The 26,434-nt window shown below is 46.0% G+C and overlaps 1 protein-coding gene across 1 annotated transcript in view; it reads right to left on the minus strand.

The window, feature by feature from the left end:
- The window catches only part of LOC119646408 (pikachurin), a 590,540-nt gene that overhangs the window by 238,567 nt on the left and 325,539 nt on the right, over positions 1–26,434 (minus strand). The window contains exon 4 of the mRNA XM_038046853.1: positions 16,086–16,294. Coding sequence (XP_037902781.1) covers positions 16,086–16,294 — 209 coding nt within the window. The remainder of the gene's footprint in view (positions 1–16,085; positions 16,295–26,434) is intronic.

A 26,434-nucleotide genomic window follows, 5' to 3' on the forward strand; every position in this document is an offset into this window, starting at 1 on the left:
TATCTTTCTTCACTTTGAGTTCAGGCAAGGCTCATAATCCAACCCGCTCTTTTAGTTGCTACACATCAAACAAGTTGATGATACCGCTGCTTATTTTCTATGACACTTCGGTAGAGATTGTGGACATTAGGAAATTGTTGCAAATCCACATTGAAAATTCTTATTATATTTTGGATCCTTGGCGATATCGGATGGTCGACCAAAACGAGGAGAGTATGTGTGGGTTATTCCACCTCAATTAACTTCGAGTATAGATTTACACCAAAAATTATCACTGCGCTGGCATCTGGTCAGAATATAAATTGTTCTTAACTAATGCTCCTTTGCTATGGAAATAAATACTTTGACTAAAAGATTCAATTTCCCTCTAATGACCTCCAACTACCAGCAAGGCCCACACTAAAACCAGAACTCAACATTAACGATATCCTTTGGCCATCTTGAAAATTTTCAGTATCAATCCCTACAAATCTGTGTGTTATGTCTGGCGTATCATTCCTATATCACACTCTCTTATATTTAGCGAGCTATAAATAAAAAATGTATGAATACTTAGGGATCTTGTTATTCGGAGTCGTCTACACACTCATAAATTTCCATGCCAAGAGTTGGGTTGAAGCGATAACACTGGACCGGGCGAAGCAACAGCAAATCAATTGCTTCGAACCAAAAAAAAATCCATTGACGAAAAGGAAAAGCTTTCACCGTGGGTCGTTGTTTCCCTCCATCCCTTATCTCCATAGAAAAGAAGTGAAGGTACCCAAAAAGTACCCATAACTTTACACATGTCCCATTCGTGAAATCATTTCAGGTTCTCTTGTAACCTATGCAAATGTCATTTCAATACGTGAAGGGTTTTCAAATTTCTGTCAGAAGTGAAAGTGGTATGGTTCCTACATTAAATTCTGGAGGGAGTCAGGAAGGTAGCGCTTCGAGAACGCCTTGACTATATAAATTTTATGGAGTTTGAATAAAAGAAAAGTGAATACGAAAGGAAATCATTAGCTACATATATCTGACTGCTGAAAACACGGAATAGAAAGGTGGGGATGGAAACCAGATAAAAAGGCAACAAATTAATGGTGTCCTTTGACAAAAATTGGATTAATTTCGAGTTTATGGGACCTCGTTTTTAAACGAAAAAACGTCAGAGATTGTGTCCTTGATTTATGATTTTATATATATACCAGGTGTACCAGCTTAAATCCGCTGTTTGTTGACAGTTGGCGCTAGTGAGCGTATTAAATTGCTATCAGCACGCCATATTTGTTTTTCTTTTTAGTACGACATTTGTCAACAATTGTCAGTCCATATCATCAGCAATTTCATTCAGAAACATATTTTTTCTCTTCAATAATCATGTCCAGTTTTGTTCCCGGAAAAAAGCATTTGCCAGAAGCTCTACTTTTTGATTTAATTTGAAGAAATCAGCCGCTCAATCGCATTAAATGCTTGTGGAGGCCTACGGTGACAAAGCTTTGTCGGAAACAACGTGCCGAGACTGGTTCCGTCGATTAAAAAATGGAGATTTCGATTTAAGCGACAAGGAGCGTGAAAATCGGCCCAGGAAAGTTAAGCACCACGAATTGGAGGCTATTTTGGACAGGGGCGAAAATGCTCGCCAAGCAATTAGGTGTTTCTCAACAAGCCGTTTCCATGCGTCTTCATGCAATGGGTAAGGTTCAAAAATAGGTGCCGCATGAATTGAACGATAAGTAGATGGAGCGCCACCAAAACACATGCGAAATCCTGCTTTCCAGACATAAAAGAAAGATGTTTTAGCATCGGATTATGACTGGCGACGAAAAGTGGATTTATTTCGAGAATTCTAAACGAACAAAAATTGTGGTTTGATGCCGGCCATCCAGCGACATCTTCTAAAAGGTCAAATCGCTTTGGACGGAAGACGATGCTATGCGTGTGATAGGATCAGCGGGGTATTGTCTAGTCTGAACTGTTGAAATCTGGTGAAACTGTTGATGTCTGCCGTTATCACCAACAACGCATTAAATCGCATCGTGCGATAATAGTCCACCCCGCTTATTTACCAGACCTGGCCCCATCCGACTGTTATCTGTTTTCATCGATGGGCCACTCGCTCGCTGGGCAGCACTTCGATTCTTACACAGACCTCCGAAAATGGCTTAATGAGTGGTTTGCCTCGAAAGATCAACAACTTTATTGGCATCGTATCCATAAATTACCCGAGAGAGAATATGTAGATAGCAAGGACATACTGGTCCTTAAATAAAGTTTTTTCTTGGTTCCTATAAAAAAATGTGTTTTTCTTGAAAAAAAACAGCGGATTTAAGCTTGTACACCTGGTATGTATCGATTAGTCTAACTCCTCCTCCTCTTGTTTTTTTGTCCTTGATTTACTATAATGATGCGCCTAAGTTTGCTTATTACCACATTAAATACAACCGAAGTAAACAAACACGAGCACAAAAATCCATGACAAACTGGGAATTAAACGCGGGCCAACAAGATCGAGAGGCCTACGCTCAACCAGCTCGGCCATGGCCCCGCATTCTAGAAATACCAGGGCGAATCGCACTGAGGGAAATTTCTGCTTAAATAGATCATTTGCGGTGAAGCATCCTCAATTCTACAGAGCTAACAGGTTAGATATTGTCTTCTATTTGTAGTCTAGCCTAAAACTGATAGACCAGTAGCTTACTCCAAACTACAATTTTCATTTTTCAGTGTAAATATATATTTCGGGAACAACTTACCCTCTTCATCAATGCAAAGCTACAGCTGACGCCATGGAAAACTCCGTCGAAGATTATGAGGAGCAGTTAAGACAGCGTCTTGAATCCAGTACAGGGTCTAGAGCGGAAAGTAACTTGTTCTCCCTCGATCAAGCTTTCGAACTGTTTTTTAATAAGTTCCAGACTAATTGTAGCTATCATCTTTGACGGCTCGATGATTGAGGGAGTAGAGTGTCAACCTCCCAATCTCTCTGGATTCGAATCCCAGTCATCATGGGTGCCTTTGTTTATATTGTGTTTATCTCGCTGCTGTGAGCTTATCAGTTGCACAGCATTAAGTGATGATAGTCAAACTGAAACACAATCTGACTTTGTGGGTGCCCTATACTCCATCAAGGAGTGAACAGGAAACAGCAATCTTTGCGTCGCACTCGAGGCATATCGCTTTTTTCGTAGTCTTAACGATCATTCCTTTGTCACGTTCCGTGGGACAGATCTTAGATTCCCAAGATTTAAAAACAACTGGCACCAGTAGCACGGGAGTTATAAGGAAGGCCCAGAGCCTCTTTCCGTTTAAATGAATTCGCTAATTGTTTCACCTAGAAGATGGGGAACTTCACCGGATATTATACGATTAAGAATGGTATCGAAATACCCCTTTCAGTTTAGAAGCGGCCTATCATCTTGGATGATGGGTGGACCTTTACCATCCTTGACCAGATCATCACAAGACTTGTTCCATATGCTAGCATCACTCATATTTGCAGCAGCTTCTCCTACTCGGCTCACTTTTGATTGGGACCCAATGGTTATTATTTCCGCCGAGTTATTCAAAATGTCAATCGTCTCGTCAGAAAGTTAGTTCTTCCTTTATCGTTCAACGACCAGATCTCGGGAGCGGACGGTGTTGAAATTTTGGAGGCCAAGCCTTCTGCCTTCTGAGTAGACGTGTATGCAATATGCAAGGGAAAGTAAGTAATCATCAATTATTGATCTTGTTCGAGGCGGACGTCAACGCCTGTCTTGTTTCGCATTCAGAAGACAACACCTAAAACTTCTGCTGACCGTGTTCTTGTCAATCTGACTAAAAGTATATTGCCTGTCAGTTGTAGCCCAATCGACATTTTGTAGCCCCTCGATTCCAAAAATATGCCACCAGTGACGAGGTGGTGGAAGCAGGAAAAATCTGTAAACCTTCCACTATTATGGCTTTCAAAGCGGTCTTTTCTCGTCATATGGCCAGCAGAATGTTATCTAAACTTACTTCGTCATTCAGTTCACCAATTCCGATTGTAATGCTATCCTTTGAAACCCTCTCCTGAATCGCAATCAGTGGCTCATAAAAAGCCTCATTCTGTTTTGTATTTGGAGTCTTCTTTCGCACGTAATATTGTGCGTATTCCCAATTCTGAACTGGAATTTCGTCTGGCAGGCTTACAAGGATACAATTGCACCATGCTTAACCTCAGAATATCTACCCTGTATCGCTCGAATCAGCATGCAAGTTAGACCGAAGAAGCATTTTGGAGAGCCTTGGTATAGTCATCCAGGATGTTCACACAGTTTAATCCAGTTTAAATCCATTATCAAAAGCAGTAGGTCGGAGCTAAACGATTAGTCTATCTAGAAAGCATGGTTACCATTTCTGTGGCGAAAAAACCCTTCAAGATTTCTAGTTTGTGAGCTCACAAATATCTATCTTTTTTAGTCGCCCTTTCCATCAAGCAGGAAATATTAAGTAACAAAGAAGTCACTTCCCCGGCGCGATACCCACTTTTCGACACTAAATAATATTAACTAGAGTGGATTTTATCCCACCTACGTCTTGGGACGCTTAGGTGCTACCCGACCACTTAGATTTAAGGATGCTCACGAGTCTCCCTGTGCACCTTCAAAAATAGGAATTTTCGCAAAAAGTAGAATTTCACTGGGTGTGATACGGTTAAGAACCCAGAGAGGTTGAGAACCGAGAACCATCCATCTCTTCATCTGCTTGGATACCAGCTCGTGCGGTTCGCTCTGGCCATTACTTGCAGCGATTATTAGGACCTTCAATTCCTTCCCCCAGCCCTATTCTCAGGCAACCCACCAGTGCAGTGTATCTGATGGCAAAACTTAAGATATCTCCCCCACTACTGCGCGCCAGCTGGATCACATAAGGGCGAGAAGCGGCGGACACAATACGTAAGCGAAGACAACCAAGGAAGGTAGAGTTGTGGGTCAATGACAAAGTTGACATCATGGGTCGATTTGGAGAACATTGAAAGTTTTATATAGTTGTGGGGTAAGTTATCGAAAGATTCATGAAATAAAGACGAGAGCGCAATTTGCAAAAAAGCGTACCTCCAGGTATAGGTACAAATATGAAGTCAGAAGTTTAAAAAAACATACATTCATTTTGCAAATTGCCAAGAACAGGTTAAAGGCTGGTAAACCTCCAAGAGAACCACCTTCTTATAGGGTCTGGGGACTATGGAGAAAATGTTGGAGCGGATAATTTACAATAAATTACTCTCGATTGTCTAGAGCCAAAGCCTTTCAAATCGGCAGTATGTGTTGGATAAAACTAGATCAACCATTGATGCCATCAAAATGGCTACTGGCTTGGTCGAAAATGCGATACAGAAAGGGTAGTGCCAGCAAATATTGCATTTAGTTCGGCCAATTGAAGCCTGGCACGTAAGTCTCTTGCGACGATTGGTATTTCCACTTATCTCACTGCTTTTGTCGATAGCTACTTGCGGGAAAGGACCCTCAGGTATAACACCGATGATGGACCCCACGAGTATGTTGTCCCCATGGGTGCTCCGCAGGCCTCCGTACTGAGCAAACTACTTTGGAACGTTCATGTGCAATGGTGCATTTAACCTTTCGATTCCGGAGAAGGCCACGGTGGTGGGTTACGCCGACGAAATAGTATTGGTTGTAGTCGCAAAACATCTCGAAAATGCTGAGTTGTACTCAGGTGAAGCAATCAGTGCTGTTAAGGCATGGTTAGAGAGCGCTCGGCTGGTACTTGTGGGAATTGGGAATCATATCATCACTTCCATGGCGGCTACCAAATCCTAAGGAGTGACGATAGATTCAAAAATAAAGTCTAGGGAACAGCTGTGTGTTTTATATACCCCATGGGTATTTTCTGCCTTCAGGACCATTTCAAACGATGGCATCTTGGGTATCTAGTCCATCTCTCCAGGTGCAGGTGAAAAAGCTGAAAGGAGAGCTCTGTAAGTAGTAAGTCAATCACAATGAGAAAAGGGTCACTGGACCCACAGGTTGATCCCTGCCATCGGGGAGTGTCTGGAGAGAAAGGTAGGCAGATTAATTATAATCTTGTCCAGTTTCTAACCGGTCATGGAGGATATAGGTTTTAGTGGGTAAAAATTCCACACATTGCCGTGTCCAGGCTAGGATCTTTTGAAGATTTTCATGTCCTAAGAAGAAAACAGACAGGCAAACAGTAGACAATTTTAATAGCGTTTTGTTTTGCACAAAGCCTTATGAAGGGACAAGCGGGCATATGAAAATTCCATGTACATCCCAGTGCTTTTTCGGCCTTCAAAACATTCATCGAAACCCTGGAAAACAGACTTAAGTCCTGCGTGAGAAAGTCATGGCAGAGAAATAGGGCGCCTTTCGAGGTGCACGCTCAAAAATCGATTAGATCTTCGGCGTGAAAAAACTGCTCCTTTATCCACCTTTTGAATTCCTATTTTCCCTTGACACCACAGTACATCAAGAACAGCGCAAAAATATCAATTTATAGATGAGCATTTTTGTTGTCTATTAAGATTTTAATCGCGAAACTCTCTCACCTGTTAAATATTACGATACTCTAAAAACCATTTAACTTTGTTCAATCTTAATATAGAAATTTCCGAATATTCAGAAATGGTCAATAACCATCACTTTTTGTTAGTATTTTCATCATGCATGCCATATACTTGTCATGCTGTGTATCACCAAATGCATTTTACGCGTTTGTCTCGAGGCAATGCAAAATATTATGTATGTACATACATATTGAGAGTTTCAGCAAAAACAGCTAATTCTGGGAGGAATTTTTGTGAATATGCGTGGAAGCCGGTTTGCAGAGGAAGAAGCAAGTTTATAGCCGTTAGGCATTTTAGTATACTCCCTATTTTCAAGTCTTTCAACTTTGCGTCTCTTACTAGGTATTTTCCTAGGGGCCTCGACTTACTTTGCACAAGTGCCGGACACTGCCCCAGAACGTGTATAGAGATTTCGACGCACTCCGCTCAGAACCTGCAGGCAACCTCGGTAGATAACTTCTCTAGCTTCTTTAGTCGGCAGTGTCCCGTGATTCGGAGGTCCTTCTTAATGAGGTTTAAACAGTCCTTTGTGTGATTAGGTTCGTATCCCCCAATACGAAACCCGGCCTGCTCCATTCCTGGTAGGCTTGCCAGTATAGTACCCTCAGCCGTCCCTCTCCATTTTTCAATGTCATGGCCATGAACCAGTTTCCGATTCCACAGAAGGTTTTTGGCTCATGTAAAGGCGTTCCTGGTCTCTTCTCCGGCAGTTTCTGCCTGCTCTTCTCCACTGCTTCAACGCCTTCCAACTCAACGTTGCCTGGATCCCAAGGTATCCAGAACTTATTTTGCGAGCCGAGCATATTCAAACTCTCAAGGCATTGACATAACAGCTTAGGGTTCACCTGGTTAGACTTAAGTGAGTTGATCGCCGCTTGGCTATCAGTCAGAATAGCAGTGTTTTGCCACTTTGATGATTAAAGGAGGCACATCTGCCTATTGCATATATTTTTGCCTGGAATATGCAAGTGTGCTTACTCATTGACTTCAAGCATATTTTTCTTGGACCAATGACCCCGGCACCCGCTCCCTCTGCTCTGAGGGATCCGTCAGTGTACCAAATAATCAGTTACTGGTTTAAGCCGTATGCCACAGCCACGCTTTCTCATTTGGCCTCGTTACTCCCACCATTTTGTGATGTCATTCCTTAGTATCAATTTCGGGGTACCGCTTAGAAAGAATATCAATCTTCCTTCGATTTAGGCGGCTTCCCGTCTCACGGCCACTCCCGGCCATCCTGAAGATTGGCCTCCTTACCTGCATCTATTTATGCAAATGGAGAGGGGTCAATCCCAGAAGGACCTCCAAGGATGCCGTTGGGCATGTCGTCATTGACCCACTGACGCATACGAATGCCAGTCTTTCCAGTTTATGTAGCTCCCTGGCTTATGTGCTGAGTTCAGTTCCTTCTCCCCAGATTACCGCTCCATGGGTAATCAGCGGTCTTACTATTGCAGTGTATAACCAAAGTAGTATCTTCGGGGTGTAAGCGTATTTCTTTCCTGCAATGGACCTGTAAGTCATCAGAGCCCTTGTAGTTTTCCGACAAGTGTTTCCAACATGCGTCTTACAGAGTAATTTTTGGTCTAGTGTAATTCCCAAATACTTGACATGTGTTTCCCGTTTCACCTCATACCATGTAACCTTATCGCTCAGGTGATCAAGCTAACGCTTTCTAATGAATGGTACAATGGTGATTTTGGCTGGATTGACACGCAGCCCCGCCTTCCTGAGCCAGGTACTAGTAATCCTTAATCCAGTTTGGATTCTATCACATAAGGTATCCTCATATTTGCCGACAACCTTGAGTAGTGTTCGTGACAATAGAATTTGTATCTGTCGGCACTTCTGTCTGCTTACTTTCTAACATTTTGCTCATTAGGAATGCCAGGATGTTCGGTAAAAAAATTTTTACACCCCCCTTTTACATGTATGGGGACCCCCCCGTAAATTCAACCTAGAAGGATATCACTCACTGCACAGTTCCCACCATCTCACCGAATTTCGTGCCAATCGGTATAGCCGTTTCTGGGAAAAGTGCTTGTGACAGACAGACAGACATGAAAGTCCTGGGGGTTTAATGTGAGTACGTGCCGTGAAGGCATAATCCCACGGTCCTCTTCGGACACGGATTGATTTTGGAACCACAATCAGAGCCCCGCCATGCAAGCACAGCGGTCCTGGTTTATACTGAGTGCAGGCTCAGCATTCATACCAGTGGATGCGGGGCCTATCTAACACCTCTGCCGCAACTAAGGGGTACGGCACCCGAGTTATACAGCGCAACTCCACGCTCGAGCTCCGAGGAGCTTTGCCCGCGATGTAGGCACAACCACAACCACCATGAAACTCCCACTAGGGAGCCAACCGCAAATAACCGGGCCGAGAACGCATCCTCCAGGAATTCTCCTGAAGCATATGTTCTCAGAGGGCCATCCCGGTTCCCATGGTACCAGATAACCTCCGGTGAGGCTTCAGAGCCACTTCAGATGAGTCCCTTGCAGACTCGGGTCTGATCGTCCTCCTCGAGTACGTGGAGAGACAAGCAGACAGACGGACAGACAGACAGACAGACCTGTGCGGAGTTGCCAAATCTCCCATCAGGCGCGTCCCTTCGTGCGGATAAGGGAATGCTCGGCGGATGCGTAGGAATATGCACATATACGCATTTGGAGGTGTGCGTGTATGGGCATGCTTATGCGCAGGCCGGGTAGGTGGGAAGTAAACGCCCGCCCGTGGATAAAAATTGGCTATGGGAAGGATACCCAGAAATAAAACCAAACATGGAGGAACAGAAGGAGAATAAAATTACGGTGCAGGGCTTCGGAAACCCAGTACCGGCGGTTTTTGGGAGTGGGCAAGCAGGCTCCCGGCCGTCAATATCCCTCGACTGCAGTGCCTTGGTGGTGGATTACTTGGCCACCGTTGCATCAAATACTACAAGTAGCCTGGAGAAAGAGGCATTTAAAAGGAGTACATCACTCCCGAGAACGCCTGTGCAAAACACAAGAAAAGATGGGGCACAAACTGGTCAGTTATTAGCCCATAGCGGGGTAACTACACCTCGTCGAAACATGTCGCAGGACTTAGTGGTTGATCCATTTAAGAGAAGCTCGACGATCGTGCGATCTCCTCCGAAATCAACCTTGATGAAGGGACGAAATCAGGGAAGCTCCCGGAAGGCTAATAAGTACATAAGCGCCCAGTGTGAAAACCAAGCGGAGGAGCTATGTCAGAGTCCGGAAGAATCATCGTTTGCCCTACTCGGAGGTAAAATAGTAGAGTTGTCTGAATTTATTAAGGACAAACACAACGTGCACCAGGCCATCAAAAACATGGTCCGTACCATTCGGGTACTATACAATGGTGCCAAGGAAGAAAGAAACGCCTCGAAGAAATCAAGCGTCACCCAGGCAACACAAGTGACACCCCCTCAAAATCCAAACGGCGGTAAACTTGAAAAGAGGAATAGAGAGTGCGCGAACGATTCTTTCGGATCCTCACAGGACGCGAAAAGGCAAAAAGGCCTCTCACCGGCAAAAGGCAAGGGAAACAAAGTTGCCAACATCGTGGAAACTGCGGCGCCGGCTCCAATTGACCCAAGGGAGGCAAAGCCTCAAAAAGGGACCAAGGAAGCATGGACCAAGGTTGGTCGAAGGAAAAATACGACGCAGAAAAAAAGATTACGGGCCGAATTAATCATCATCTCCAAAAAAGGGGATATGACTTACGCCGATATCCTTAGGAAGGTCAAATCCGATCCTGAGCTGATGGACCTTGGAGAAAACGTCAGCCGAATCAGACGCTCCCAGAAAGGAGACTTGATGCTGGAGCTGAAGAAGTCTGCGGGCAAAACAGTGGAAAATTTCCTCGGCAAGGTGGAGAAGTCCTTAGGAGAAGAAGCTCAAGTACGGGCCAGAAAGCAGGAGCTTGTCATAGAATGTAAGGACATTGACGAAATCACGACCAAGGAGGATATCCGTGACGCCTTAGAATAGCAGTTCGGACCACTTGGCTTGCAAGATTCCGCAATCAGGGGACTAAGGAAGGCATACGGAGGCACGCAAACGGCAACCATAAGCTTACCAACTGAAGCAGCGTTCAAACTGCTGGCGGCTGGGAAAGTAAAAATAGGTTGGGTCGTTTGCCGACTCAGGGAGCAAGTATCCCTTAAGCGCTGCTTTAGATGCCTGGAATTCGGCCACATAGCGGCGAAATGCAGCGGTGACTGTGACAGGTCAAAATGTTGTAGAAAATGTCGGGGAGAAGGCCATATGTTCAGGGAGTGCAAGGCTGAGCCTGAATGCATGCTCTGCAAGGAAAAAAAGGGCGTCGACTGTCGGCACGTTGCAGGCAGCAGCAGATGCCCAGTGTTTAGGCGAGCCTTGAATGCAGTAAAAAAATGAGGTTGATACAAATCAACCTCAACCACTGCGAAGCAGCGCAAGACCTTCTCTCGCAGACCATCTATGAGAAGGGAATCGAAGCTGCCATAATCAGCGAGCCCTATCGCAACAATAAGAGCGGTGCCTGGACTGCAGATGAAACTGGCAAGGCGGCAATATGGGCGTGTGGAAATCAGGCCGTTCAAGAAGTGATGGAGTTTCCAGAAGTTGGATTCGTCAGGGCAAAAATAGCTGGTATCTATATATATAGTTGCTATGATCCACCAAGTGCGACGATAACAGAATTCGAAGGAATCCTAGGTATGCTAGTCTTGGATGCAAGAAGTCGAAACCCCAAGATCATAGCTGGTGATTTCAACGCGTGGGCCGTGGATTGGGGCAGTCGCACTACGAACAACAGGGGCCGTATCCTGCTCGAGGCTTTCGCGGAGCTAGATTTGGTGCTTGCCAACACGGGAAACGTTTCCACTTTTCGTGGGACAGGGTCGGGCTCAATAGTCGATCTGACATATGTGAGTACCACATTGGCGAGGAGAATGACATGGTTTGTCAGTGAGCATTATACTCACAGCGACCACCAGGCGATTTTCCTCCAGATCGAATATGGGCCATGCGTCGATGCGTGTTCCCGTAAGGCTGGAAACCGGGGCTGGTCCGTGAAAGGGCTTGAGGAGGATGCATTCATAGAGATGCTATTGGGAGGCCAAAGTCCCGGTGGTGCGGCTACGGAAAAGGTAGAGCAAATGATGGGACGCATAACAAGAGCATGCGACGCTGCTATGCCGAGGCGACGAGTTCTCGCAAAAAGGCGCTCAAACTATTGGTGGAATGAAGGGATCGCGGTGTTACGGGATGCATGTTTTCGTGCTAGAAGGATCTGCCAACGATCTAGAGCAAGATCAGACTTCGACGAGAAACGGCTAGCATACGTGAACCTTCGAGGTAGGCTTAAGCAGGCTATACGGACCAGCAAGCGAGAATGCCTCAAGGAGCTTTGCACAGAGGCAGACCAAAGCCCCTGGGGAACAGCGTACAGGATAGTTATGAAGAAAATGAGAGGGCGAACACCACAATTGACCTGTCCGCCTCTTCTGCTCGATATCGTGACGGCGCTCTTCCCCCCGGATAAAGGGGAGCGCAAACAACACAAGCGAGCACTCGACGTATACACCATACCTGCGGTGACAGAGGATTAACTTACGCAAATTTGCCGGAGGATTGGTGATAACAAAGCACCCGGTCTGGATGCTGTTCCCAATAGAGCCCTTAAACTCGCTGTTAAGACCAGACCCGACTGGTTTATCAGCGTGTTTGAAACATGCATGATAGAAGGAGTTTTCCCCGACCGGTGGAAGAGGCAAAAACTAGTTTTAATCCCGAAGCCGAATAAACACCCAGGACACCCATCATCATACCGACCGATTTGCCTTATCGACACGGCAGGAAAGATGCTCGAAAGGGTCATCTACAACAGACTGCTCCCTATCATCGAATACAAGGATGGACTATCGGAGCGACCATTTGGATTTCGTCAAGCCCACTCAACGATCGATGCCGTAGACGTTGTTTTGAAGCTGGCTCGAGACGCGATGTCGTCTAAAAAATGCTGTGCCGTAGTAACGTTGGACATCAAAAATGCGTTCAATTCCGCAAGCTGGGAGTGGATAAAAAGTTCACTGGCTAACACGGGTGTCCCTAGTTACTTGACTAAGCTCCTCAACAGTTACCTTTCGGAGAGGACACTGTGGTGCGACACGGATGAGGGATCCAAGCAGTACACCGTCACCGCAGGAGTACCACAGGGCTCAGTGTTGGGTCCTCTCCTGTGGAACGTCATGTACAATGGGGTCCTTGTCCTTCCCGTGCCAAAGGAGGCCGCGATAATCGGTTTCGCAGATGATCTAGCTGTGGTTGTCGTCGCGAAAGAACCTGAAGACGTTGAAATGTACGCTAACGAAACCATTAGCGCCATAAAAGCGTGGCTGGAGATGGTTCAGCTTGACCTTGCGGAACAAAAGACGGAGGCGGTTTTGATTACCAATCCTAGGAAGAGGAATACGATTAATATTCGCGTTGGTGGTCACGTCATCACTTCGAAGCCGGTTATCAAATACCTAGGGGTGATGATTGACGCTAAAATCAATTTCAAGGGACATCTGGACTATGCCTGTGAGAAAGCGGCAAATACCAGCGTATCATTAGCGCGGATGATGCCTAACATTGGAGGTCCAAGGTACAGTCGCAGATTACTTGTAGCCGGAGTGGTTCGCTCCACACTATTATACGCGGCACCAGTTTGGGAGGAAGCATTAGCGTGTGAGAGTAATCGTAGGAGAGTGAATATGACTTACCGCTTAGTGGCGCTAAGGGTGTGCAGCGCCTTCAGAACAATATCAGGCGAGGCAGCGTGTGTTATTGCGGGAATGATCCCGATAGACATTCTGGCAAGTGAGACACGCTGCCTGTACGAGGCAAGGAAAATGAATCCTCTTGAAAAGGATGCAGAATACCGAAAGGCGGCAAAGCGAGAGTCGCTGGAGAAGTGGCAGAAACGGTGGGATGACTCGCAGAGGGGTCGCTGGACCCACACTTTGATTCCCCGTATTGAGAAGTGGATCCAGCGACGACATGATGAGATTAACTACATTCTGACGCAATTCTTGTCCTGACATGGTGGTTACGGGAAGTACCTGCACAAATTCAGGCTGGATGATTCTCCTGAATATGGTTGCACACCTGAGGACCCGGAGCATGTTATGTTCCACTGTCCACGATTTCTCTCAAAAAGGAGGAGTCTGGAAGACTCCCTGAAAACCAACCTAAGCCCGCAGAACATCGTCGGGGAAATATTGAAGTCGGAGGGAAACTGGTGTGCGGTGAACTCCGCAATCAAAAAAAAAGAGGAACTTGGAAGAACGGAGCGCACAAGGAGGACGTGAGGAACAGAAGGCTTGGTCGCTTAAAGCGCAGTCCACCCCGCGAAGTAATGCTTTGCGGCGGTCCCGCGGGGAAGGAAAAAGGAGAAAGTGGGGGTGGTTTTAGCGAGGCAGTGTCTTTGTAAGATTTCCACCTCCATCCATAAAAAAATAGGCAGACATTGAACCGATTTCGCTGGCGATTTTAATAAAGAAATACACACAATGCTTTTTCTTTTGTTTCTGTGGTATTCCGCGGCTGACACGAAGCAGTTTCGGTTGACCGTCCTGCTCGGTTAGCGAGTTGACACTCAAGTAGAGGACCTTCTCCTCCGTTTTGAGTACGAATGATGTTAGGCGAATTGGTTTGAAAGATTTAGGGTGAAAGGCTCTTTTTACCCGCTTTCGGAATAAAGACCGCTTTTGCCCACCTTCATGCCTTTGGTATATATCCCAGGGCTATTCTGCCCCTTACCACCTTTAGAGGTCTTGGAGGTTGTTCGGTTCCTGTGCAGCGGAATAGCGAAAACCTGGTTCAATACAATGAGTTTTATTTCCGGCTTCTCTCCTCCCGGGATCCTCTATTTACGCATAATCGAAACGAACACTGGATCCAAATATATGCATTTAGAACAAAAGCCCTTTTCAAATTTGAGGGGATCAAATTTGCACAAATTATCACCTCTCGTGTGAAGCTCCATTTAACTTCATCCTATGACCTGCATACGGCTCTCATGTCATACGAGAGTCGAAAACTATGTAAACCTCGTTACAGCTCGCCAGTTTGCTGCAGAATGTATCGGCATTTCCCGCAACTAGCACTCAATTGAATCACCATCATTACTGCATAGATTTCATGCAATTCAAACGCAATATTGCACCGTAACCTACCCTCCTTGCTGCCATGTCAAATCCGATAACAAGTCGTACAGCAATGATTTCGATGAAATCAAAGTAGCGAACAAATCAGATTTTACGTCTGCATCAGGACCAAAAAACGATTGACTGAAACGATTTACAACAAAATTCGATTTGTTCTTGTCGTTGCCATTTCACCATTAAAACGCGAACTAGGTTCTATCCAGGACCCCATAACCTATTCAATGTTATACAATTCCCAGAAAAAAAGTCCTTGCTGGGAAGAAGGCTGGGTGCCTTTTCACATTTTTATTCTCCTATATTTCCGCGTTCTGATGTCGTAAAAATGAAATCTCAATCGTAAAATCACATTTCGCTTTGCCAAGTGCTACATAACAATTCGTCGAAGGACATGAGAGGGTTAAATCCTCGAAATACCTAGGTATATTTATATATATATATATAAATTGTTGGAGGCGGCCTTCACTGCCCCTTTATCCACCAGGCCAGGCAGGCCAGCGCTAAAATCGTGAGCGTTATGCAACAAATGGGCATCCGTAACGGAAAATAAATCGGGATCCTGGGAAATGAGGGTATCTGCCATCCCTACCGAGTTTTTTTCACCTTTTCTATGGAGGCGACTGGAAGTCATTAAAAAAGGGTACAAATAATTTACGTACGATACAGGAAAAGCTGACGCACGGATTGTCGCTGAAAGGTGCAAAAGGAAAATCAATTTCGCTGGCACGTTTTCTGTGGATCTGAATTTTTATTGCGACTCACTCAGTTGTGATTTTAATTACCATTTTATTTCTCATTTATTTATTTTCACTTTGTAGCCCCAAATGGCCTGGGCACCTGCTTTCGAAAGTATCGGGAGGGAAATGATGGGATGCGGATACGTTAAGCACAGGAAGAAATTACGCTTTCTAGTCGTTGCTCCAATATAATTGGGCTTAATGCGGAATGTAGCCAGATTAATTTTCGACTAATTGGCCCCTGCAATCTGAATATACTGCAAATCAAGGAAAGATACATTTCTCTTACATAACTATCGCGTCAAACCAAAATCTGTAATGGTGAAGCAACACATGCCATTAAACCAGAAAACGTATCCTTGAGCAATGAAATTATAATACTTGCGGAGGATGTGACTGAAGCTTGAGCGAGCGATAAGGGCCTCGAGTTACAAAGATACGAATTTTAATTACATCTGCCCCGCATATGATATAAACACCAACTAACGAGAGCGTCATCTAAATCATCTTTATTGCCACAATTTGCGGCTCTCACCACTCAGGACTAACCTACTCCCGTGACACATTATCCCGGTACGCATTAAATATAATTTTCACTCACCTTCTAGGCATCCTTTTCCGGCTTTCCCGAACGGACACTGACATCTCATCCGGCTATTCCCGGAGGCGTTTGCGGATACAGTAGCAGACGCGGTTATGGTGGAACCGCTTGTGATTGTACTGATCCCACTGACACTGTTCGTTGTCGCACTCTCATCCAACACGTACTCGCAGACTCCTTCCAGTCCGCAATCTAGAATGCAGGGTTCCCTAGAAAATAAATTATTCAAGTTTAAATGAAATTTCATACGCCAGCTGAGGCCAGTAGCAACCCCGCAAAGGGGTTTGGCCAGCATATGTGGGGACTTGCAAATAAACGAGGGATCCTTGGATAATCGTAAGCTTCACATTTTGAAATGCACATCGCACACACAACAATCACACAAGCGACAATCGGAGTCTTCCGATTTATTGTTGCAGGTGGGATTCACAAAAGGACGCAGGATTCAGGCTATTCGTTGAACATTAAAGTGTTTAAATCTGATGTGGATGAGGTGGTCTTGGTGGAGCGTTTTCGGAGATAAGAGAACTATTACGACAGTTTTATTGTTAGGGATTTGGGAAGACATCAGGACATTGTCGGGGCTGAGAAAACGCTTTGGAATACAATAAATACGTATTATGGCTGGCTTTTATGCTTGACACTTTGTATCTAAACGAAAGAGTTTATTATTTCTAGATAAAATATACATTCATACTGTAATATGGCGCTACGGATTACGTACGACCATCACTATACAAGGACAACTCGGCCTATTTGTTCATAGCCAATCCTTTTCCTATCTGTGGGCTCTGAATACCTTGGGCACCTTCCAATCTGGAAGACATTGTCGTCGCACTAGTTGTCAGGAGTACCAGATACAGTAATCCTACCTAGAAACCGTCAACGTCGGGGGTCCTTAAGGAGCAAAGGCCGACAAGAATATAGATGCTGGAGTATCTAGTAGGAACCGATTTGCAGATACTAAATATGGGTAATGAACCCACTTTCTTCAACGTGGTCAGGCGAGAGGTCATCGACATCACGGTGGCATCTCCTGACATCGCGTCTCTGATCGGAGAGTCGAGAGTATCAAACGATATCACACTCTCGGATCACAGACGCATTGATTTCGTTATGGGCATGGATCCACCTCCACCCACTCCATTTCGGAATCCTAGGAAGACAGATTGGGTGATGTATCAAAAAGAATTGAGCGCCCGAGTCACGATCCCTGGGAAGCGCATCAAACCCATTGCTGCAATTGAGAAGACAACCCAGATGATCACAACTAGCATGAGAGAAGCTTTCGAAGAAAGCTGTCCACACAAGATGTTAAAGAAGGGTAAAACACCATGGTGGAACTCGGATTTGGCAAAACAGAGAAGAACGACAAGGATGCTCCTCAGTCGTACTCTGAAGGATGAATCAAGCACTAACTGGAATCGCTATAAAAAGGCACAGAAGGCTCTAAAGAAGAGCATAAGATCGGCCAAACGATCATCTTGGAGACGCTTTTGCGAAGAGACTAACTCTCTTGAAGCAACCTCAAAGCTGAAGTGGATTCTGGGCAAAGAACGTAGCCAGAAACTGGGTTATTTACGTTTACAGAATGGGAAGTACACAGAAAGTGATGAAGAAACGGCAAACCATTTGCTTGAAGTGCACTTCCCAGGCAGCATCCAAAAGCTAATCTCTAATAATGCATACAGCCCTCAACCGAGAGACTGGAATCTGGCATGCAAAGTAGTATCACTGGAGCGAGTGAAATGGGAATTTAACTCGTTCCATAGATACAAGTCTGCAGGTCCGGATGGAATCATCCCTGCGCTAGTAATAGAGGGAATGGATGCCCTGCGTCTACACATTCAGAATATATATCGTGCATTCCTAGAACACGCTTATATTCCAATTAAGCACGTGATGTGAAGGTGTTGTTCATCCCCAAACCAGGAAAACCCAGCCTAACGTCCTTTCTGCTAAAAGGGCTAGAAAGGCTAGTAGATCGGTTCCTAAGGAAACACACATTCCTAAGTGGTCAATTCACCATAGGCAACACTCCTACCAGAAAGGCAAATCCACGGCGACAGCACTCCATGAACTTACCGCAAAAATTGAAAAGGCGATGTCCGAAAAAGAATATGCCTTAGGCGCATTCATGGACATCGAAGGTGCCTTCAATTATGCGTCATTCGCGGCAAGACAGCATGAAATCGAACCGCTGCTAATCAGTTGGATCCTTCACATGCTAGAGTGGAGAAAAATCAACATATTGGTCGGCCAGAGGTCTATTGAAGCAGGATCTCTCAGGGGCTGCCCACAGGGGGGGGGGGGGGGGCTTTTCTCTCCACTGTTATGGCTCTTGGTAATACCCTGCTGGGCTTCGCGCAAGCATTTGCGGACTACCTAGCCGTAATAATTACCGGCAAGTCTGCGGACACAGTATGTTACCGCTTGAATGCAACTCTGCATGTAATCCACAGCTGGTGCCTCCTCAATGGACTCACGGTGAACGCTAGGAAGACGTAATCACCGAAAGAGAAGAATGGTCGACAAGTGGCCATGAGTCTTTTCAGATAACAGACCTAATTACCTTCACCGATGGATCAGTCATGGAGGATGGATCGGGCGCAGGGGTGTTCTCGGAGAATCCGATTATAGAACTGGCCCGACCCCTCGGAAAAATGACGACCATATTCCAGGCAGAGATATATGCCATTTCATTGGCAGCAAAAGAATGTCTGCGACAAAAATGGAGGGGTCGCACCATTCGAATCTGTTCCGACAGTCGGGCGGTATTATCAGCACTAAATGGCAACGACATATCAAGCCAGTTGGTGTGGAGTTGTCATCAGGTGGTGCTGAAACTTGGCCGACTGAATGAAACATTCCTGATGTGGGTGCCGGGGCACTCCAACATCGCCGGTAATGAGGAGGCTGACAGACTGGCTCGCCGAGGGTCTGGATCCACAATGGTGGACACAATCCGACCATCTACTGTCAAGTCTACTCTGAAGGGTGAAATTGCAAGGATTCACGCAACCGAGTGGAGAAATTTGGACTCTCGCTGGCAAGCGAAAATCCTTGTGAAAAAGCCTAGGGCCACTAGAGCGGCATTTTTGTTCTCCCTTAAGAAATGGGACATGAAAACCCTAGTAGGGCTTTTGACGGGACACTGCTCCTTAAGCTACCATATGGAAAAGATTGGGGTAATGGTTTCGGCTATGTGCAGCCAATGTGAGAAATAGGAGGAGACGGCCCAGCACTTTTTATGAAACTGCCCGGCATCCTCAGATCTCAGACGAAGACACCTTGGCAAGGTTTTCTTCAATGAAGAATCTGCACACTCTCTACCTCTGGAGAATGTTCTCAGATTCGCTAAAGCCTGCGAAGACCGTAGGCGGGAAGCCATTGAATAGGCAACTTACGGGGAGAGTACAATGGGCCTAACAATGGCCTGAGTGCTCAGAGCTGCGGCTCCCCCCAGTTAACTAAACTAACTAACTAATATAGGTAACCGGAATATAGGAAGAAGCGGAAGTCCACTAGAGTCACCAGTATCAGGAGGTCATCCATATCCTGAGCAAGGCTGTAGAATAAGGAGGGCAGTACTGTCGACAAGGAGGATGAAAACGGGGACTAAGTACCTGACGTTTGTCTGGGAAACCAATAGAAGGCGAAACATGCTCCCCTCAAGTGCGGTTGCAAGCAATGTTTGAAAACAGTCAACCCTGCAGCGACGTAGCCAGGAGTCGTTTACAGGTAGGACTGGCGGAATGTAGTTCCTGTTTTTATTGGTGGTTCATGGATACTACGTCATAGAATGCAAGGACCAATTCCACAGACGCTTTTTCGGTTCGTAATTCGTTAAAGTCAGCTACGCTTAGGAGGACGTAGGACTCAAGGACCTCTGGTTTCCAAAGATCCCCATGCATATGGACAATCTTCTCTAATCTTTTCGTTTTCACAACGCCCCTATCTCTTTTACAACTGAATGGTGATCAACTAGGAATTACCTCAGGTAAACAACCAACCTTTTCTACCCCGTGCAAATGTTGAGTGCCTAGAGGAGCTGGAAAAAGGGGACTACAAAGTACCGTCCGAAGACGGGAACGCAAAAGTAAAACTTATCCGCTCGATAAAACTGGACGACCCCTAGACCCAGATGATAGCGCAAAGAAATTTTAGAGAGGATGTAGATCAACAATCTGTCAGGGACTAAAGACCCCGTACATTAGCGATGCTGAGGATTGTGCCAATATGTCCGTAGCGGTCGAAGTGTGTCTACGCTAATATGTTGTTGTTCCTCCGGAAAGTAGACATTGACGTGGTATTAATACAGAATTGGGGAATTGGAGAAGATCGAAATATCAAAGGGTTCTAACATAAATGCATATAATAATTTATTTTATTTATTTAATATTTATTTTATTTTTATGTACCCAGCCAGAAAAAGCCCGAACGCCTTTCTACGTTCAAACCTGAGTACCAGTCGCCTGACCGTCGTCAAACTGGAGAAGGCGGAAGTGGATCATGTGTATATCTCCTCCGTTTACGTAACTCACGACAGATCAATCACCTGAAGAACTACCATAATTGAGATCCATTATCGCAGCGAGGGAGGCTGCGTCTTGACAAGCGACGTCAATGCGCTCAAATATCAGCCCAAGAGACGACCCTTTTTTGAATCTATTATTAACATTAACCTGTCGCAATATAACAGAAGCACTATATGCATTTTCCCAGCTCAGAAATCTATGACGATTCGGAGGAGGTCCATCATGGACCTACTAACCCACATATAATGGAACTTTCAAGCTGAATAACATTTGCCACAGACGCAAATACTGGCAGTCATACAAGGACTACCATAAGAGGCCAGAGATCGACCGTCAAAACTCTCGGGAAAGATCCTGGCTGGTCTATTGTCAGAATATTGAAAGCACCAGTGAGTCTGAAAGACCTAGTTAGATTTTGGCCAAAGAACATCGTAGCCCATTCTTTTTCAAAAAGGCGGAACGCTACTATTTGAAAATATCTGGTCAGACCCTGGGGCCGCTAGCTCAGAGGCACTTTCCCTCCAACGAGGGAGACTGTAAATCAGCGCCTTGCTTGGAGGCAATGAAGGTAATTACCGACAATAAAGTCAGCTAGGCTATAAAGAACTTCCCCGCATATAAATTCCCCGGCCTAGCATAATGCCATTCATTCACCAAAGACAGCAGTCGTAGCTTTTAGAGATTTATTGGAGCTAAATTTGTAGCTAAATTTGGCCGGATACGTACGCCCTTTTTCCGGAATTTGAACGATCATCGCCTATTTTCACCCGCTGGAAAAGACCTCAGATTCCTCCTCGATCCGCTTTCATGTCCTGGCAGTCGCCAGATCGTATAGCGCCCATTTGGAGCGTGGCCAACAATTTCATTCACACCGAAGAGAAGAGTAGCGACTCAGTTCTTATCAAAATTTTCCGCTGAGTTGTTCACGATCTCTGACGTCTGATCAGCAAGTTAGTTTTCCCACTACCGAACCATAGCCTGATCCCAGAGGCGATGTGTGTTGCACTTAGATGACGAATTGGGGGGAAGATACGGACGAGATAAGCGAGCGAAGGATGGGCGATCATCAAGTGATGTTCACTCTCGAAGTCGCTGTCAACACCTCTCTTATTTCGCACATCCAGAAGACAATTACTGAATTTACTTTTGATTGCGGTGTAGTCCATTTGATTTGAGAGGAGTTTTCGGTCAGTCGACACCGAACTGACCTCATGACAGGCTTTTCGCTGAAACAATGTGCTATCAATAACGAGGCGTAAAAGCTGTAAAAGGTCGCAATCCTCCTACCATTGTAGTCACGGTTACCAAGACAGTGTTTATCCATCACGGGCAAGATATTATCAGAGCCGACGTTGTCCTTTATGAGACCTTTCCTGGACTGCATTGTGTTTATCCGACACCATGTTCTCTGGCAGCATCACAAAGCTCCTGGAACGGAACAGGTCAAATATCATTTTGATATCGACGAATAATGCCATCACGTACTCGCCTTTCAGAGTTGCGTTCTCTATTTTGAAAATCAAGGAGTGGATAGAAAATTCACAGCACTTTGCACCCTGGAAACTTGGTGACTTTCATTTAGCAGGTAAGACTTAAGCGGCTTCTAGCGAATGTGATTGTGCTCTATGAGCTGGGGGTTAAGAATACCCTGAAAGTCTTCCCTGCCTATCGTAAGAAGCGAAAAGGGATAGACATTTGTGGGCTAGCAACCTGCACATTTTGAAATCTTATTGCTACCGAAACGTCACCAACGCCTCGGATAGGGACTGACCTCACGGCAACGACTTTTGGCTACTGATAACAAATTATGATTAGTTTCTGGAATGCCACAGAAGCACACCTAAGTTGCCGATGAGCTGCGCAGTCCATCTGCCTCTAGTTTCATTTTGCCAAGAGAGCTGCCACTCGTCCAGAGTGCAACGGGGATCACTCCCGCGATCGCCATCATGGCCGGTTCAGAGTCAGTGCGGTATGCAGACGCCATCCCTGTATTTGCGCGAGACGTTTACGACATACCTCCTTGCCAAGAGCGTCAGCCCATGTTCTCGCATATCGAGTTTAAGTAGACTATCATAGGTAGCGTTCCAGGGGTCCGGCTACCATCTCTCAGTGCATCCTCAGTAAGAGATAGTTCGGCCCGCGGAAAGTATAGTCTAGTGTGCCTATTATTATTATTTTGTTAAGGGAAAGTCGCACCGCGTCCTTGAAGAACTATTGTGCCCCTTTTACTGGTTATAGTGTACCTGTTGATCATAGTATCTCAAGCAGGCCAGTAACCGTTAGGAACTTTAGTATGTTCCCCACTTCCAGAAGTTTCAGCTTTGCATCTGGTATTAAGTGTTCTCCCAGATGTATCGACCTACTTTGCACAAGTGCTGGACACTGTCCCAGGACGTGCATAGAGGTTTCGTCCTCCTCCTCACAGAACCTGCAGGCAGTGTCCGTAGATATCCCTAGCTTCCCTAGGAGGTAGTTCAGCCGACAATGACCAGTGAGAATTCCCACTATGATTCGGAGGTTCTTTTTGGTGAGGTTTAAGCAATCCTTTGTGCGCATGGGTTCGTATCCCCCAATAAGCACCCTGGACTGCTCCATCCCTGGTAGGCCCGCCCAATATAGTTCCCTCAACCGTTTTTCTCCGTTTCTTAGATTCATAGCCATGAAACCGTTTCCGATTCCACAGAAGGGTTCTGGCCCGTATAAAGGCATCCCTGCTCCCTTCTTGGCTAGTTCATCCGCTGCCTCATTGCCTTCCAGCCCAGCATGGCCTGGAACCCAAAGTATCCAGACCTTGTTGGACGAGCCGAGTGTATTCAGTCTCTCAAGGCATTCCCATACCAGTTTAGAGTTCACCTGGTTGGACCTAAGTGCCTTGATCGCTGCTTGGCTATCGGTGAGAATAGCTATGTTCTGCCCCCTGTAGTTCCTTTGCAGATTAAAGGAGTCACATTTGTCTATGGCGTAAATTTCCGCCTGGAATATGCTAGTGTACCTGCCCATTGGCTCAAAGTACATTTTCCTTGGACCAATGACACCGGCACCCGCTCCCTCTGCTGTGAGGGATCCGTCAGTGTACCAAGTAATCAGTTGCTGGTTTAAGCCGTATGTCACAGCCACGCTTTCCCAGTTTGTCTTGTTACTCCAACGTGTTTCAAACTTCTTATCGAAGTGAAACCTCGTTGTCATGTTGTCCCTCGGTATCAGTAATTCGGGATACCGCCTAGAAAGGATATCAATCTTCCTTCGATTTAGGCAGCTCCCCGCCTCACTCATGCTACCGGCCATCCTCAATATTGATCTCCTTGCCTGCATCTGTATGTGCAGATGGAGAGGGGTTAATCCCAGAAGGACCTCCAGGGATGCCGTTGGGCATGTCCTCATTGCCCCACTGATACACACGCAAGCCAGCCTTTGGAGCTTATGTAATTCCCTGGCTTGTGTGCTGAGTTGGGTTCTTTCTGCCCAGATTACCGCTCCATAGGTAATCATTGGTCTTACTATTGCAGTATATATCCAAAGTAGTATCTTCGGGCTACAACCCCATTTTTTTCCTGCTATGGATCTGCAAGTCATCAGAGCCCTCGTGGCTTTCCGACAAGTGCTTCCGACATGTGTCTTCCAGAGTAATTTTTGGTCTAGCGTGATTCCCAAGTATTTGACCTCTGTTTCTCGTTTCACCTCCATATCATGTAATGTTATGGCTTTCAGTGTGTGCCTAGAATGTCTTTCTATTTTACAGAACTAAAGGCGTTTCTGACATCAAGCGTTACGAGGAGCACCACCCGTCGTATTCGTCGGCAATGTGCCTCCGCTCGCCGAACGGCATCAACTATAGATCTCCCTGTTCTAAAACCAAGCTGGCGGGGAGATAAATCTCCGGCAGCGCGTATAGTTCTCCACGCCAACGTCGTCATCACATACGGGGTGCTCAGGTGCCCTTATAATGCAGACCATCTACTCGGCCTTAAGTGAACAGGATTTTTGTAGAGCCCCGATTTTTCAGGTTACCAGCTTGTAACCGAGTCCCCACGGGTCCCCATTCACCTCGTCGACCATATCTTGCCAGCAGCGAACTTTGCTCTTGTTTATTGCGTTGCGGAGTCTCCTTTTGGCTGATTTGAACTCCGCCACTACAGTACATGCCTCCCCGAAATCGCTTAGACGTTGTGTTAAGCGGCGGAGCCTCTGAAACTCTTTCTGGAGCTCTGCAATTTCCACTGTCCACCAATATATAGAAGGTATGCCACGTCTCGAGGCCCTACTAGGCATGGACGCTCCGCCGGCCATCGTTATCAGGTTCATAACCAAGAGTTTCGACAAACCTCCCGGGGTTCACTGTTGCAACGTTCCATACACAGAAAGAGCGCTGGACTGGCGCACACCGAGAGTTTGTGTCCACCATTTGTATTGATGATCGCTTTGCAGAGAAGTTTGGGAACGTTGGGGTGGATCCGATGTTTAAAACTACCAGTCCTGTTCTCGCTGCCATTTCCAGAATTCGGTTCCCTCTAAAGTTTGTGTGAGGCAGATCGCATTCAAGTACCCTCGCATTGAAGTCACCCCCGGCAGGATCCGCCCATCTGTGCCTAAGATAGTGTCCTTCAAAGCATCAAGCCTGCGTCGAAAGTCCGCCATCGTCTCATTTGGCGTAAGATAGACACAAAACGAAAACTTTATCAATAAACACTGAATCCAAACAAAGCCGTCCGCTCAGCCTTGGGTAAGAACCCTAAGCAGGGTGCCGTCCCGAACCCTGGGTCCTTGTTTTGAAACTGCTCACTGAGTATTAATAAGCTTTGGTCTCTGCAGTGAACTGTGCTGTTTAGAAGCTTCCTCGTGTATTGCCCGGCAACTTCCGTCACAGCGAGGTTTTGGCCCCGAGAGTTCGCAGAGGTGATACCAATCCGGGCATTGTTTACCTCCCGACATTCCCGTTTGATGGGTTCTTCTACCTCATTCTTTTCTGTGAGGTAGTCAAGGTCTTGGATTTCCAGGGAACAAGTGGGTTCCAGGCTGGAATCCAAAATTTTTTCTCCCAGAAGTCCTTTGACTGCTTCACAGAACGTAACTTTATTTATTGTCTTCGGACCTAGCTGGGCTAGGACTCCAACATCCTTCGTTTTATGACTGGAAGACACTTCTGCGCCGTTATCTTCGGGTTTAATCTTATAACGGATTTCACTGAGGACTTCCGCAAAAATCTTGTCTTCCGTCGACTTAATAAGCAGAGCTGGCGGTCTAGTCCTCCTACGTCTCCCCACCTTTTCTTTTAGTGCTTCATCCTTCGTGTCGGCCTTAATTTTAGGCAGAGGTTTTTCTGATGGCGCGATGTGTTGTTGTCTCTTCTTCCTCTTCGCCTTTGAGTCCTGCAGAGTACTTGAGCAAAGTCTACTTCAGATGTCCCTCTCTCCTTTCTTTTTTTCCCCAGTTATCTCTGCAATGGACTGTCTGTGATCCGCTTGCTGCTCGTAGTGTTCTCGTCGGGAGGCGCGGTTGGTTTTGCTTCCTACGGATTTTCTTTTACTCTCCATGTCCGCCTATAATATGAAATCCTGTCCAGTAGCACCGCCAGTTCCATTAGCCCATTTTCACCCTTTACCGATGTTTTTCTGGAGCAACGTCGCAGGTCGCATGCGTTTCACAACTGCCGCGCATTCCTTAATAAGCCTTTCCTCTTTAGCTTGCGCCTGTGTGACTACACAGGCGACAGCCCTCCCACTCGGCTTATATTCGAAACCATTTCGGTAGTTTCGGCAGTTTCCATTGTGCCTCTTTCCGCAATTATAGTACTGCGTGGTATGGTCTGGGTTC

The sequence above is a fragment of the Hermetia illucens genome, chromosome 1 (genome assembly GCF_905115235.1).
Source record: "Hermetia illucens chromosome 1, iHerIll2.2.curated.20191125, whole genome shotgun sequence".
NCBI lineage: Eukaryota > Metazoa > Arthropoda > Insecta > Diptera > Stratiomyidae > Hermetia > Hermetia illucens.